Raw genomic sequence first — 16,267 nt, 5'->3', positions numbered from 1 at the left:
ATTAACCCTGTTACTTTCAAACTCGATTTGCCTCACAATCTCAAACGTTTGCATCCTGTTTTCCATTGCAGTTTACTCAAGCCCTACCTGCCATCGCTGGCATCCGCAACCCATTCCACCACCTCCTCTCCTCATTGATAACCAACAACACTTCGAGGTGACAGAGATCCTAGACTCTCGACACCACCGTTCTACTCTGCAATATCTCGTTCGCTGGAAACACTTCTCTCATCCTGAATGGGTGGCTGCCCCTGATGTGCACGCACCTCTTCTGCTACAACGTTTTCACTCATCCTATCCTCACAAACCAGCTCCCTAATATTGTTTTGGGGGAGGGGGCGATATGTCATGTTCACCATTTCAACATTCTGTTAATATTGTAACGTTTCACATGTCAATTTCTTTCCCGTGTTCCTTCGCCCTTTCAGGGTTTTTCCACTCATCTGCTTTCCGATGTTTTCACATTTGGGAATGTGTGTTTGGGTTTGCGCTCCTGTTCAAGGTTACTTTCCCAGGCGTGTGTAACGGTTTCTACCACCTGGGAGGGGGTGTGCACTGACGGGTGCTTGGGGCGGGACTGGCTCACAGGCAAAGCTTTAAGTTTGTATTTGGCGCGCTTTTGCTCATTCTCAGCTTTCTCTGTACTTGCATACTATTCCTTTAATAAATCAGTTATCTTTAAGCCCGAGCTTGTGAGACTGAGTATTTGGGATTAGGCAACCATTACACATTGGGGTTGGTGAGGGTTGTTGCCACTTTGAAGATTCTCTAGCTGGTTTCAACAAGCTGCAGTGGAAAACAGGGTGGATCCTTTTTAGAGTTGGAGGAAGATTGAGTGTACAGTAACTGGGTTGATGATTTTAGTAACTGGAAAAGGTCCAATAGACTTGGGGCCCAGGTTCTTGGAGGGTTGTTGAGATTTTAAAAATTTAGTAGAAAGGTAGACCTTTCCCCCAACTTTCGTGTTTCATTTGGGGCACCCAGGGAGCTCTGGAATAGGAATGAAGTCTTGTCCTGAAACTTCGTGATAGGGGATGAACCCGGTGCTCTGATGCACTGTGTTGTAGGCTACCTCTGCGAAGGGCAGGAGATGCACCCAATTGTCCTGCTGGAAGTTAATGTAACAACAGAGGGATTGCTCTAGAGTAGACTGAGCCCATTCCGTGGCTCCATCCGTTTCCAGATGGGTTGACGAGCTTAGGGATTCCTGTACCCCAATACGTTTTAAAAATGTGCGCCAACATTTGGAAGTGAATTTACGCTGCACTCAGAAATTACACGGCCAGGACAGCCGTGCAATTGGTAGACATGCTGGAGAAAGAGTTTAAACAGTTGCTGGTCTGTGTGGATGTTAGCGCAAGGAATGAAAAGGGCTCGTTTAGAAAATAAGTCAATGAAAGTCCAGATTACGGTTTTGTTTTTACTTTCCAGCATGTCCACAATGAAGTCCATGGCTATTTCTTTCCATGGGGCTTTAGAGGAGGCTACGGGTCACAACAGTCCCTGTGACTTTCCCCCTTTCTGTTTAGCTTGGGCGCACACATGACAAGAATCAATATATACTTGAATGTCAGCTCTCAATGATGGCTACCAAAATTGCCGTCTGATCCAATGGAGCGTTTTGGTGAACACAAAATGCCCAGAGGACTTGTTGTGGTGTGAGCGCTGTAGAACTTTTTTCTTTAAAGATTCTGGGACGTAGATTTTATTATTACAATACCAGATGTTGTCTATTTCAGTTAACTGGGCTTTGTTACTTTGTAGCCAGGGATCGTTAGGCAATGCCTGGAGCAGTTGCTCTTTCAGGTCTGTCTACACTTTGACTTTCTGGGCTGCCACTTGTTTGCGCATTATGCAAGCTAGACCAAGCTGCTTTTGAGAAAACACAGTGTCTACTACCTTTGCTTGTTTGCTGTCATGTTGGGGTAAATGAGAAAGTGCATCTGCCAGAAAATTCCTCTTCCCAGGGAGGAAATTGAGGGTAAAATTGAAACAGCTGAAATACTGAGGCCAACGGATTTATTTGTCAGTTAACTTTCTAGGGGTTCACACAGCCTACAAATTCTTGTGGTCCATCCAGACCTCAAAAGGGTGGATGGAGCTCTCAGCACAATGGCACAGTCAGTTTTTCTATGAGGAGCAAGAGATCACACTCTTTCTCATTGAAGACATCAATAAAGGCTGCATGTTCAGGTGGAATGCCAGATTGTGGGAAAACGTCAGGCGAGGGTGAGCGGTTAAGAAGGGTTCCAGCCACCTCCCCCCTCTGTCGGAGTAGAGAAAAGATGTTGCCAACTCCTTTGTTAAACAATAAAGCACCTGAGTCCCAATCGATCTGTGGCTTTCTGCTTTTTAGCCACGGGAGTCCCAGTATGATAGAGTAGTTGGCAATAGGGTCTACAATGAACAGCCAGGTTTTCGTATGCCCTCCCAACCTCATGGCTAAAGTCTCTGTCTGGAATTCCATGGGACCCCCGTGGGCAACTGAGCCATCCATCTGTTTGAAAATAATGGGATTTCTAAGTCTCTTGGTTTTTAGGCTCGGAGTGTCAAGGAGGGCAGGGTGTATAAAACATTTGGTGTACCTAGAGTCCAGGTCTAGCCTGGGACTTTCCATGTTTAGGCATGGTTTGTCAACTCTCAGCTGATTAGAGTTAGGGTTAGGGTTAACCCATGAAGCATGTCACTCCCCCTCCCATCCAGATGGTATTCCTGTCATATCTCAACCCCGCGTCCTTGATGTGATTCATAGCCATAACAAACCAGTTTACACTCTAACTTCACACATCCCCACCCCAATCTGGCAGCATGAGAGAATGAAATGATGGGGGATGCCCTGGTAAGGGTTTCTGTGAATCCTTTGATTGGGGGATCTGACAGGAGCCTTCTAATAAATGCCATTAGTGCGTTAGGGCAGTTTTTACTGCAAAGGCTTCCTTTTCCCCTATGTGCCAGTTCCCTTGTGGCTCGGTAAATCTGTGAGAAAGATAAGCACAGGGTCGGCCCACTTGGGTTGCATTCTTTTGGATTAAAACAGGTCCAATTGCTGAATCAGAAGAATCTGCTTGCACAATGAAGGGGTGCTCTGGATCACGGTGTGCTAAGTTGGGCTCAGCAGTAAATAGGCTTTTTAAGTTGTTGAATATGGCTTGGTATTGTCCTAACAGCCAGGAACCACGCTGAGACAAGGAGTAGGTCTCTAGTGTTTTATTACTGGTACATTAGAGAGAATCCTAACAAACTGAAGAAGTGTGGGAAAAGCCAGACATATAAACCCCAAATACTAAGGTGGGCCCGATCTGTCTATCTTTGAATGGCCACCTAATTCCTCAGTACTACACATGCACTTTACAGCCTGGATGGGAGCCCCTTGCTCGCCATCCTCACTCATGACAGGTATTCTGGCATCCAGGTTAGCCACACCTGTGGAGTGGTGACTTTCCATGTCTCCCCCTTTCCTCTTGTTTTGAGCAGATCTGTCAATGGTAAAGCAATTTGGGTGAATTTTGGAATGAATTGACTATAGAAATTGCCGAACCCCGAAAAGGTTTGTAATTGCCATCAGGTATGGGGGGGCTCCCATTCTAGAATGTGCTGGATTTCTGAAGGATCAATTTCTACTCTCTTCGTATAGATTCTGTATCCCAGGTAGTCCCATCGTGCTTTATGGAACTCACATTTAGACAGCTTAGCACACAGTTGGGCATTTCATAGCTTCTGGAGTACTTGCCTAAGAAAGTTTACATGCTCTTCCTCTGAATCTGGGTGAATTAAGATGCTGTCCAAATAGACCAGCATCCCCTTGTGCAAATGGTCATGGAGAACCTCATTGATGTACTGCATGAAGACTGCTGTGTCCCAAGCTAATCCAAAAGGGAGAACCTTGTATTGGTAGGACCCCAAAGGATAATTACACATGGTTTTCCACTCATGCCCCTCTTTTATGTGAATTTTCAGTATGCTTCCCTTAAATCAAGTTTAGTAAAGATTTTTGCATTTGCCATGTGTGACAGCATGTCCTTCATTAGGGGGAGAGGGTACTGGATGGCTACAGTGATCGAACCGAGGCCGTGGTAGTCAGTGCAGAGCCTCAGTGTTCCATCTTTCTTAGCTCTAAAGAGCACCGGGGCTGCCCTAGGTGAATTAGCCAGTTTGATAAATCCCCTGGCCAGATTCTTATCTTTGAATTTGCTTAGTACTTTTTTCTCTGTCTCTGACATGGGGTACATTTTAGGCTTTGGAAGCTTAGCCTTTGGGCCTGTTTTGATGGCATAGTCTGTTTTCCTGTGGGGGGGGGGGCGTAGCTGGTCTGATTCTTTCTCATCGAAAACATCAGCAAAGTCTAAGTACTGGCTTGGTATCAAAGATTCTACCTCTGCTGACACTGTTGGAGTTTGCTTAATCATTACGCCAGCCACTTGGCTTGCTTTCTGCTGGGTTTTCTGTTTTACAACCTTCCCTGCCCTACCTCCAAACCTCAGGATCCCTGTGTCCCATCGGATTTGTGGCTTCCTACTTGTTCACCATGGAAGCCCCAGTATGATGGAATAGTTTGCTATGGGGGCCACGATGAACTGTAAAGTCTCATTGTGAGTTCCAACCCACATAGCCACCGTTTCCGTCTGGAACTCAACCGGACCCCCATGGACTATGGACCTGTCCATTTGGCTAAAGACTATTGGCTGTTTGAGTCTTTTTACTTTGAGATCTAGTGTATTGATCAGTGCAGGGGGGGTTAAGCATTTTGTGCACCCAGACTCTAGCATTGCCATTAGTTGGCTTTGTCCCTTGTCCTTAAGTTTTTTAGCTCTACCCTGAGAAGCAAGATGGGGCAATCGTCACTCACCAATGGGTCTTCATCCTTCTCCTTCTGGGAGACCGTGGTCTTGCGCCCAGGGTTTTCCACCTGCTGAATCGCATGGGTGTGATTCAGAACAGGTGAATCCTGTTTCCCGCTGGTTGTTGGTCTTCCTCCTCTGAGTCTTCACAGAGGTCCACCGGTGGGTCGGCTGCCAGCTCTCTGCGGGCTACCGCCATAGCCGCTGAACCTTCGCAATTTCTTAGTGAGGTTTTGGCTTGTTTTCCTCCCTGCCTGTCTGCCACTGATCCTCCGTATCGGAACTCTGCAGCTCGATGGTAATCCTTCCCACACTTGTAGCATCCCCCTTTCTTCCAGGTCCAATCCCTTGTCTCCTCCCTGGCCCAGAACAGCCTCTGCTGGGTTGACAGGAACTGGCCGGGGGTCCCAGTGTTGGATCTAGCCACCTCTGTGCACAGCTGTCTTCGAAACTGGTACTGCATGTTTTCTACTTCTCCTGCCAGACAGATCCACTCTCTCCGGGTGAATGGATCCCCTTGGCATAGGGCCCATCTTAATCTTTCAGGCTGGAACCCCCCTTTAAAATAGTCCACCTTGGTGGTCTCTGACCAATCCATCACCTTCCCTGCTAGGGTTTTAAACTTTACAGCATACTCAGCCATACTCTTTTCCCTCTGCCTCAGCTGTTGTATGGTGCTTTTCACCTGCAGTTTTTCCAAGGGTTCTTCAAATCTTTCTCTCAGGGCCTGCACAAACTCCTTCAAGCTGTTAAGGTCCAGAGCCATGGCATCGTGCAGCTGGATGAACCAGTCAGCTGCCACTCCCTGGAGCCTTGCCCCCACCTGGCTCACCTTTTAATATTCGGTCAGAAAGCAGGTCCCATACTCTCACATGTAGATGGATACATTCGTTAGGAAGAATGCTAGTGGCTGGGGGTCGGCATTAAATTTGACCTGCAGCTCTCTTGGGGTCCCCCTCGCCGCCGCAGCTTCCGTCAGTCCTGTTTCCGGTTCACCACGGATCACTTTGTGGGCCCTACTTCTCCATCTCTGATCTGGGGAGGTGGATCTCCCTGCAGGGGTCACAGACCGGTGGCCTCCACTTCTGTTGGGTGAAGTCCTCCTGGAATGTGGGGCCAAGCCCTCCTCCAGGTGATACACCAGGGAATTGATGGCTTTCGACATGTGCTGCATCATCACCTCCAGGGCAGACATCTTGACTTCCAGACCTCACACCGTCTGCAGGGTACCCCCCGATTCGGTTATAGTCACCTGGGATCCTGGGCTCAGGATCTTCACCTGCACTTCGACCGTCTGGGGGCCCGTTCGGCCATCTCCCTTGCACTTGAGGTTGCTGGCCCCATTCCCATGTCATCCACCTGCATGTCTGGAGTCTAGGGTGGTGAGCGCACTCTCTAACTCTGTCGTGTTCATTCTCGCTTCTGCTTCCCCCTCCCCATCATTGCTTTCAGTGTCACCTGCCGACTCCACTCGCTCCTCCTCTGGCTTGGCATTCAGAAGAGTTTTGTCGTTGTCCTCTGAGGGTGAGGGCTCCCTTTCTTTCGATCTCAGTTCCTTCAACAGTTTCAGTAACTCTCAGCTGGACTTATGCTGCCAGGTACAGTCCCTAATATAGGATTTGCAACTTTATGTAATTACCAGCACACTCAAGCACTCATTCAATGACAGTCTAGAGACCGGGCTCTTTCTACTGTTTAATGATGTGAAGTGACTAGTACAAGAAAAAGTTGTGAATGGAGAAATTCCCGCGTAAACTGTCATTAAAACTTCAGGCCTCTAAATTAGCCCATTTCCCCTTACCTACTAAAGCATGCAACCCCCCTTCCCATGCCAGATGGCCCTTCTGGCATTCGCCTGGCCAGATGGCCTTGGCAATAATTCCTTAGCTATACCAACCCAGTTCACACTCCGATCCGGCCCCCCCTCCCTTCTGGCAACTCGAAGTCTGTTCACATCCATACTGGAGAGATGGAAGCTATTGCAATCAGAGAGTTCTGTGAGCCTTTGATCGGAGAGTCTGACAATTACTTTATGTCTGTTTTTGACTACAGCACTGTTTTTCTTCTTGCAATGCAACCTTAAAATCTCTGGCAATTTGATCTGCAGCATGAATTCCAGGATTTGGGCTGAGAGGATGTATCTGCTGAAGCAGACATTTGTTAAATGGCACTGAGACTTCACGGAGTTTTTACTGTTGTTGTCACTGTTTTGCGCTTCAGAGTGAACTAGCGTGAACCTCTAAAATAGAACTATAGAGAAAGAGTAACCCCATGCCATTAAACATGTTCCTCCTGACATTGGGAAACTGATTGGATTACTACACGCATTCCACACCTGGTTGCTCTCAAAAACAAAAGAAAAGAAAAGAAAAGAAAGCTTCAGCTGGTCCAGAATGCAGAAGTATGCAGAGTTTTGGGTGCATCAGGGTTCAATGGGCTGCACTTCTGCACTTCTGTGGCCCAGAAAACCAAATTGTTTCTATTCACTGACCAGATCTTGGAGATGGCATGGCTGCCATGCTGACCTAGTAGGAAGGGATAAATCATCATAAGGTCACATGGATGTGTGAAATTGCTCTCACAACATCCCCCATGTGGAGAGGCCAGAGAACTTCCTTTTTGGTTTGATGCTGAAATATTTCAAAACATTGATCTGAGATTCTCAGATATCAAACAGTTTTGGACAAATTGCTCATCAGATGTCATCTTCTATACAAAACAATATTTATTAAGTGACAGCAAAGTGTATGAAAGTACCACCCAGATGGATTTGCTTGATATCTATGAGTGAGCTTATGCTCTGTCAGGGGGAAAAAAATAAGAAAGAAAAAGCCAAACAATTTCTGTAGGCCAATCTCTCCTGCGCCTGATCTGTTTTGTCCCCGCATCACAGAGAGGAGAGATTGGAGAGAAAGGGATTACAGGAGAGTAGCAGGCACACAATGTGACATAGACCAGGCTGTTTGTGTAGTGTGGTTGTGGCTCCCAGCCCTGAGCATGCATAGGGCTGCTGGCACTACCACATTCCTTTCAATGTGTATTCCCCATTGTGTGCCTGCTTACTCCCTTGTAATCCCTCCCTTTCCAAACTCCCTGTTCTGCAAGGGTGGAAAAAAGGAAAAACAAGAGGTGTGGCACAGAACAACCCGTACTGACTGTAATGGCGATCACGTGACTGAGGGATGGCATTGATTGTAAAATTATTTTTTCAACACTGTTATACCTTTGAAGCGTCATTGAACGAGGCAGTTGCTCAGCAAAGACTACCTGTAGTTATGTTCTTCTATAGATGAATTGTTCCCTTGTGTCAAGCTCAGGCCTCAGTATAATAATGCAATGGAAGAATAATATCAAGAGCAAGAGAAGCCCTCATTCCTTTTGGTTCTGTGTTGTTCATGCCTACATATTGAATCCAGTCCTGGGCATAACATTTTCAAAAGGATGGTGAGAAACTGGAGGAGAGCAACTAAGATAAGGGGCCTTACCAGGACTTCTTGGAGGTATTGGGTCTATTTAGCCTGGAGAAGACTTGAGGGAGACATAACAGCTGTCGTCAAGCATCTGAAGTGCTGTCATGTAGAAGATGGGGCAAAATTGTCCCCGCTGTCCCAGGAGACAGGACAAGAATGACGGCTTTAAAATCCGGCCTTTGTCTTTCAAGTCCATCTTCACTACTCACTACAAAAAGACGGTACTTGGGATTTAATACTACCCCTCTTCCTTAGGGGGGGCAACTGTCCCGTGGAAGAGTACACATCCTTTTCATTAGCTGATAGATCCTCAGAAATTTTCTTTAAAAAGTGGTACAATATTGCTCAACCACAGTAAGAAAATGTTGGGTATAATCAAACTTCCTTATAGCACCCCATATTAGAAGCTGTTAGCCACATTCTTCTTTTTAAATAGTTTAGTTCACAGATTGTTGTGGCTATTTATAATTCTATTTTACTCTGAAGCCATCAACGGATAAACTTTGAACTCCAGTGGTTGCTGCCTCCTCAGTGCTAAATTTTCCACATTCTTTGGGGAGCATCCATCTCTCTCCCGCTTTTCTGCCATTCTGCTTTTTGCAAACAGCTGCTTTTTGAATCCCCTTTTCGAGACTACTCTACTTTGCCCTTCTGATTCTGCAGTTTTCTTCCCTTCCCTTCCCTTCCCTTCCCATAGAAAATAGGATTGGCAGCTCTTTTCTCCTTCCTCCTTCCTCCTTCCTTCCTCCTTCCTCCTTCCTCTTCCCTTCTCTCTCTCTCTCTCTTTCACTGAAAACACATTCCCTCCGCTTACATCCCTTCTGTGTTGAATATCAGTGTCATTCTGCCATCTGCTGGTGGCCTGAAGAGCTGCAGCATTTTGGGCAGCCAGAATATACCTATTCACCCAAGTCACCCACAGACTATATGTGAACACAAACCACAATATAAGTGGCTCTGCGTATGCTGAACAAATAATTTGAGAAGCTGGAATGTACAGAGAAGAATGGGGTATCAGAATTTGTGGAAAATCCATTCCACTTTTTTGATAGATGGTAGGATGATTCCTTAAATCATAGGGTCAGCACACTCTCAGAATGTTGGTGGTCTCAGCAAATCAGCATGCCTCAGCATGTGGATGAGTTTGTTCTAGGATGCAATTCTCTGTATGCTTCTGGAGGAAGCTGTTTGTTGTCCCACCCACATTCCTTACCTCACTTCCTCCTCCTTCCACCATCTGAGAAGAAGCATGTGGCCGCTGCTGCTGCTTCCCTCTTGGGGCAATGCAGGGCCCTAGAGTCAGGAGGTTCCCCCTTTCTGCATGCAGCCTTTAGCAGCAATGAGGGCTAAGGGTTAATTCAGTTTAGGGACAGAAGAAGAAGAAGAAGAATGTCCATTTTTCCTGAACGGATGCAACTGGACCAAATATAACGAGTAAGACTTCTTTTTTGCTTATTTTTGAACCTCCTTTGTCTAAGTATGGCATTCTTTATGCTTGGGTGGGCTAAGCGTGGAAGATCAATAACCTGTATTTCTCTAACATGATCATTAATGCTATTTGAGATACTATTCCTCTCTGTGAGCGTCTTTTTGCTTTATGAAGCTCTGCACCTGTCAGGCTCCCCCTCGATCCAAGGATGGTTGCATCCATTGATCGTATGTGCCTGCCATGATCATTTACTGCGTGTCAAGGAAGTAAGGGGAGAGGTGGCTGGCCGGAATGCGAATTGCTGCAATTTGAGCTAATTGCCTGCAATCAGGGTCATGCCGGTGGATCTGTGAAGAAGGTGGGTTTGGACTGTAGAGAGTGTAGTGAGGCCGTTTGGTGCTTCATTCTCAGTCGTGGCTTTTCTCTCTTGCATTGTACATATGTTCCATTAAGCCTAGAATCTGCGTTTCGCTTTCGTGCATGAGATGGGTTTTTATTGGAAGTCAAAGTGTCAGTGCTTACAGCTCCAATCAGTGGTCCTAGCTGTCCACTAATGGCTTCACAGGAGGCAGTAAGCTCAACAACAGGTAAGGCCGATGCAGAGAAAGGGTGTGTGGATTGGCTGCCCTACTGTGAGAACTTCTTCCCAGAGAAAAAACCAATTGCAGTGCAACCTGAGAGTTCATGAGGATGCAGATGAGCAGAGGCCGAAGAGGTTGAGGAGACAGATCAGCCTACAGCTGTGAAATGGCTGACCAGGAAAAATAATTGCAGAATGTGATTGGGACCACTGGCACACTCACCACAAGTTACAACCGAAAGGTAATAGGGGGTTTCATTGTCATGTTGTACTCTCACAAAGAAGCAGGTGAACAGCCATAGCCAAGCGGGTAATGATTTTTTTCCTAGCCTAGTTTCCAAGCGTCATACCTGTAATTCCCCCACTGCCAAATAGGGTGGCATCCTCACTCTCCGAAGATACAAAGAGTTTTCTCAAATTCCTATAAACCTGTCAGAATCATGCTTTTTAAAATACTTTTATCATATTAAGCAAAATGTACACTCAGTTGCATTAAATACACCAGGTCTCTACACTGTTGGACTACAAAGCACTTCAGCCGGCTCCCTTCAACAAGCTGGGCTGATTGTAGCTCATGTTCCCACACAAGTACTTAACAAAGATCTCCAGCAAGGAATGAGCCAACTGGAAATCATGAGGCCGCAAGAAACAAAAATCCCAGATCTGTCACTCATAGAAATAATACAGGAAGTGTCTATGCTATGAAAAACAGCACAAGCCATGCTTCAGTTTCATAGAGAAACAGAGAAGAGGGCAATGCCCAACGTGAAGTCGACGGTGGGTGCAGTGGTCTACATTGGGAATATATTGGAGGTTGTGATGAAATGATAAGAAGGTGTTCTATATTTTTCTACGTATTAGTTGCTCTCTCGTATTACACTCTGGCCTAATTACAATAATATAACATTTAGGGGCGAAGATGCATCCCAGTAAGCCAGCACTGGAAGACAGGATAGAAAAGATTTCCACCACCACCATGTACTTCCCCTTGGTGCTCAGGTAGGTGGGCACAAAGGTCAGCCAAACGCTGCAGAACACCAACATGCTGAAAGTGATGAACTTGGCTTCGTTGAAACTGTCTGGCAACTTCCTGGCTAGGAAGGCCACAGTGAAGCTGAGAAGGGCCAAGAAGCCCAGGTAGCCCAAGACACAGTAAAACATGGTGGCGGAGCCTTCGTGACATTCCACTATGATTTCCCCAGGCAGGGTTTGTGTGTCCAGATTTGGGAAGGGAGGAGAAGAACCCAGCCAAAACACACAAATGCCTGCTTGAAGAAGGGATCCACCCCAGACAATAGCATAGGCCAACTTTTGCCCCACCCATTTGTGGAAAACGTTTCCCGGTTTAGAAGCAAGGAATGCCACGATGACTGTGGTGGTTTTGGCCAGAACAGAGGAAACGGCAACAGAGAAGATGATGCCAAATGCCGTTTGTCGGAGGAGGCAGGTGGCCTTGTTGGGCTGTCCGATGAAGAGAAGAGAGCAGAGGAAGCAGAGAAAGAGGGAGATGAGGAGGAGGTAGGTGAGGCTGCGATTGTTGGCTTTGACGATGGGAGTGTCCCGCTGCTTAATGAAGATTGCCAGCACGAAAGCCGTCACCAGGCAAAAAAGAAGAGCCAGAGAAACCAGAGTGTTGCCCAGCGGCTCTTCAAAGGAGAGGAAGTTCATTGTCTTTGGAATGCACTCGTCTTGAGCTTGGTTTGGAAAGTGATCCTCTGAACAGCCGTCACAATGCTCCATGTCTGAAAAGAAGGAAAAAGCTTCCGAACAGAATCAAATTTTCCCCAAGTTTCAGAATTGCATTTTGGAACTCCCTGCAACGTCTTTCCTAAAACCTTTTGTAACTCTCTGTCCAATATACATGTAAAAAATGTGCAGGAAAAAAATATCTAGATTTTCCTATAATTAAAGCTTCTTGGCCTGTTGGAGTGGACTAGGTTTAGTGGCATTACTGAGCAAGGGAATAGCATGGCTCACCTTCCCAATGGTGGGAAGCAGAAAGGAGAGGCTTGAAGGTTTAGATCCCGGAAAACAGGCAGCGGCACTAAAGGGTAGGAGAGTGACGTCTTAAGACGTGTGGACTTCAACTCCCAGAATTCTCCAGCCAGCCAAGCTTCGTAGAGCAGCAAAATAAACACTGGTTTATGCAATCTTGATTTTGGATCCTTTCATTTCTGTTGGATGGCCCGGGTGCAACACAGACATTTTGCTCTGATGATCGTTAAAAATGACTTTGGTATAATTCAGCCACCATAACCAATTGATACATCTTTCCTTCAAGAATCTTGATTTAAATCTGTTATAATTTGGGGGCCAACCAAGAGACACAACACTGACTCACAGAGCGAGACACTATTTTGCAGGTCATTGGATTATCCATAATTCCTGCATTCTGTTTCCGTGTCTTCAAAAGGAGAGAGAGCCTGACATCTTACAATTGGTAACCCTGAAAACTAGAGGGAAAATTAAATAGAGGAACTGTCTGCTAGCTCCTATTTCCTGGAAGGGGGAGCATCCCTGAGAGAAGTTCCTTTGTTTTTAATGCTTTGCAGCCATCAAAATAGACACCTTCAGAGTTCGATTTAGCTATCCAAGCTCTGACATGGTGGAAAAGCCCCCTTGAGGTGCCTCAGTAAAGCAAGCGGTTATATTGAAGAGCTTCTGGTTAGCTGGATACAGGCTGCAGAAATGCAATTTCAGACCCAGTTCCATTTGGATGCTATGAATCTTACCCATTTGTCTTGATATCATCTTCTCTGGACACGGAGCACAAGCGTAGCAGCAAAATTTCTGCCCTTCGATCTTGTTCTTTCTGCTTCCAAGAGGACAAGGTTCATTGCATAACGAGAGAGGTGGTAGCTATCCAAAAATAAAGAAAGCGGTCAGTATTAAGCAAACCTTTTGTTTTTGTTTTGTTCTTGTCTTACAGCCAAGGAATAAGGAGGAGGGTGGAGATAGGGCCGGGATGCAGAGTTGCTTCACCCTGCTTTTGAGCAGTGTCTTGTGGAAATGCCCCATAATGTTGCCAAGGCCAGGAACATAATTGAAGTTGTATTTCATTCATTTTTAATTGAGTTGAAGTTCAATTCAAGGTGCTGGTTCCTGCCTATAAAGCCCTCTGTGTCATAGGGCCTGGTTACAAGAGGCACTGCCTGTCCCCCATAGTGTCTGCCCGGCTGGTTCAATTTGGCAGGGTTGGCGCTCTCCGGGTTCCATCGATTAAGGAATGCCATGGATTGGGACCCCGGAAGCCTGCCTTCTCTGTAGCAGCACCTGCCGTCTGGAATGAGGTTCCTCCTGAATTCAAATGGCCCCACCCTATTGGTGTTTCCAAGGGCCCTGAGGATACGCTGTTTGCCCAGGCCTTTGGCAAAGATGATTGATGCCCCTTTCTTTCTTTCCCTTGTTCCCATCCAGGTCATTTCCTCTACCATCTCTGCTCTTTGTTTGGTGGTGTTTTTGTGTTTTTGTATTGTTCCTTGTTTTTAAATACTTTTTTAAGGGTTTGTAAAAGCCTAGAGTCACTAGGAGTTAGGTGCCATATAAATTTAATTTGTGGTTCGTCTTGTTCTTGTTCTTCTTATTTTGAATTTAGTGGCAATTCATGGAAGGAATCCAAAAGTTTGAGGATCTGAATAGAACTGGGAGGCTGAAGTGGTTATTGTTTGAGACTTTGCCTCCCCCAGCCTGAAATGTATCACTGAACTGTGGTTGCATTTGAGTTCCTTCTGGAGAATGAAGGACTAGATATCAGTACTTCCTTAAGCTGGGCAGCCCCACACCTGGGCGTGGCACCGCAGTCCCCACATTCAGTGAGAGGAAAATAAATTTCCTTGCACAGGTTGAAAACTCTATTCTCAAACATTAGAATATCCATCATTAATCGGCCCAATAATACATCTGTTTTTGCCCACCTTTGACAGCAGTGGACTGAAATGTACTTGGGGATATGAGCTAGTTGCTAGCAACAGGCCAAAGGAAAGGCTAGGGGTGTGAAAAGGAGTGCATGTGACATTGGTTCTTTTAGCCCATGTTATTGTTATGGTACCTGAGTGAATTCGTGGTGCCAGTGGATTCTGTCTCCATTAAGGATCAAGGTTTTTCCTGCAGGAGCTTTTGGATCCATTTCTCCAACTAGGACGGTGATGTAGGAGTTATTTGGAAAAGTGACCAGGTTTACGATGTCAAATCCGGCTTCTAATACTCCATCTTCGTTTAATTTAATTTCATCTCCTGCAGTGTTGTTGAAGGACATTCTCTGCAGAAATGGATGGAGCTTCCAGAAGAAAGAGCATAAGGGTTAAAGAGAAAGGGACGTGCTTCCTACTGGCCTCAAACCACACTCCTTTTTATATGGGGAGCATTTCTTCACCAGGAATGAAACAGTATGGAGGACGGCAGCAGTTTAATGTTTATGATTGGACCGTATTCCAGATTAGATAGTAAAATCTTTTCAGTGATTGTCTTTGGTGACATTTGAGAAAAGAAGTTGGAAAAGAGCAAGAAGAAGCAATGGGAAGGAAATCTAGTTGAGAGGGCCAGAAAGGGAGTAGAGGTTTAAAGACCAGTTGTTTTGTTGTAGAAAGAGGGATGTGTAGGAAAAGGACAATATCTTAAGTGGGTCAACATTTGTAATGTATGAATGGTGGACTCAAGTGAACAACAGTGAGGTTTAGGTAGGTGAGATGATCTCTTGACCAATTAAGTCCGGCCACTCTGTTGTAATCCTGGAGAATATCTCAGAAGAGCACTGGGAAAGAAGAAATCTTACCTGCCAGGCTTCTAGATTCTTTGACTGCACTTGATCCCTGTCCTTTAGGATGTTCCGATCAGTCCTAAACGTGTGAGCAACATGTAAAGCTTGAGCCACAGCATAGACGGCATTATAGATACTGTAACTATGGCCGAGCGTGCTGGTTTCAAGGAAAGTTGCAGGCAGGTCCTCCAGCCTTTCCTCTCCAGTACATTCTTCATCTTCATCTTCATCTTCAGGAACATCACTCTTGGGTATTGAGCAGACAAAAGCTTGCTTCCAGACATCTCTAATAAAGCCATCTTGATTTGCCCCAGAAGGGGTGACAGCCCGTAGAAATTGCTGGAAACCTGGAATTTGTTTTGTGCTAATTGAGAAGGAAATAGCCCCATGGAACATTTGCATACCCAGAGGCCTTTGTAAGGAATGTAATGTGAAATCATTTTGGGCCATTGTAATCCACACTTTTCTTGCTGAAAGTTTCTGTGAAGAGTCAGAAGTTGTTACAGGAAACATTGTGGTCACTAGTAGAGTAGAGGCCAGCCACATGAAGACTATATTTTCTCCATATATAATAACCGTGTTTGCTGTTTTCTCTGTGAACAAGGTAATGTAACTCAGAGTTCGTTCAAGCATGTCAAATGGCTCATACAAATGGAAATTTCTGTCAACCCTTTCAGTGAATTCGGAGCAGATTTTATTTTGCGAGAGCATGGGTTCCAGAGTTTGTATGAAATGTTCTCCATGTTTGTCATCTACAGTGACAAGTCCTACCCATTTCCATCCAAAGTACAGAAGAAGCTGGACTAAACCCTCATACTGAAGAGCTTCACCAGGGGCCATGCGATAAAATGGAGGGGAATGCGATTCATCCGTCACTGACAATTCAAATGAGCCATATGCAACCTAAAGGAAAGAAAGGAGGAATAAGAGAAAGAGAAAGATAAAGAGAGAGAAAGCATGGGTGGACTCATTCTATTTTGACTGATGTGAACTATTTTAGAAACTTATTTCTCAAAGTATGGATGTTTAATATATTGATTTGGCTTAGAGATCTCCCCAATAGGGAGATACCTTTTTTGAATCCTATCATACATCCATCAATATCTGTATCTATCTATCTATCTATCTATCTATCTATCTATCTATCTATCTATCAATCATCTATCAATGTTAGCTAGTATAATTACAAAGATT

The 16,267-nt window shown here is 45.5% G+C and overlaps 1 protein-coding gene across 1 annotated transcript; it reads right to left on the bottom strand.

Annotated features, from left to right (window-relative positions):
* Positions 1-6,292: 6,292 nt before the first annotated feature.
* Positions 6,293-15,913, bottom strand: LOC134497042 (vomeronasal type-2 receptor 26-like). The gene is made up of 5 exons (XM_063302757.1): positions 15,089-15,913; positions 14,366-14,593; positions 13,050-13,176; positions 11,172-12,059; positions 6,293-6,354 (listed from the first exon to the last, which is right to left on the bottom strand). The coding sequence occupies exons 1-5, from the start codon at positions 15,911-15,913 to the stop codon at positions 6,293-6,295; spliced, it is 2,130 nt and encodes a 709-aa protein (XP_063158827.1).
* Positions 15,914-16,267: the final 354 nt, after the last annotated feature.

This window comes from Candoia aspera, chromosome 4, assembly GCF_035149785.1.
Source record: "Candoia aspera isolate rCanAsp1 chromosome 4, rCanAsp1.hap2, whole genome shotgun sequence".
In the NCBI taxonomy this organism is placed as follows: domain Eukaryota; kingdom Metazoa; phylum Chordata; class Lepidosauria; order Squamata; family Boidae; genus Candoia; species Candoia aspera.
The sequence above is the reverse complement of the archived record's forward strand: the minus strand, read 5'-3'. Positions and strand labels throughout refer to the sequence as shown.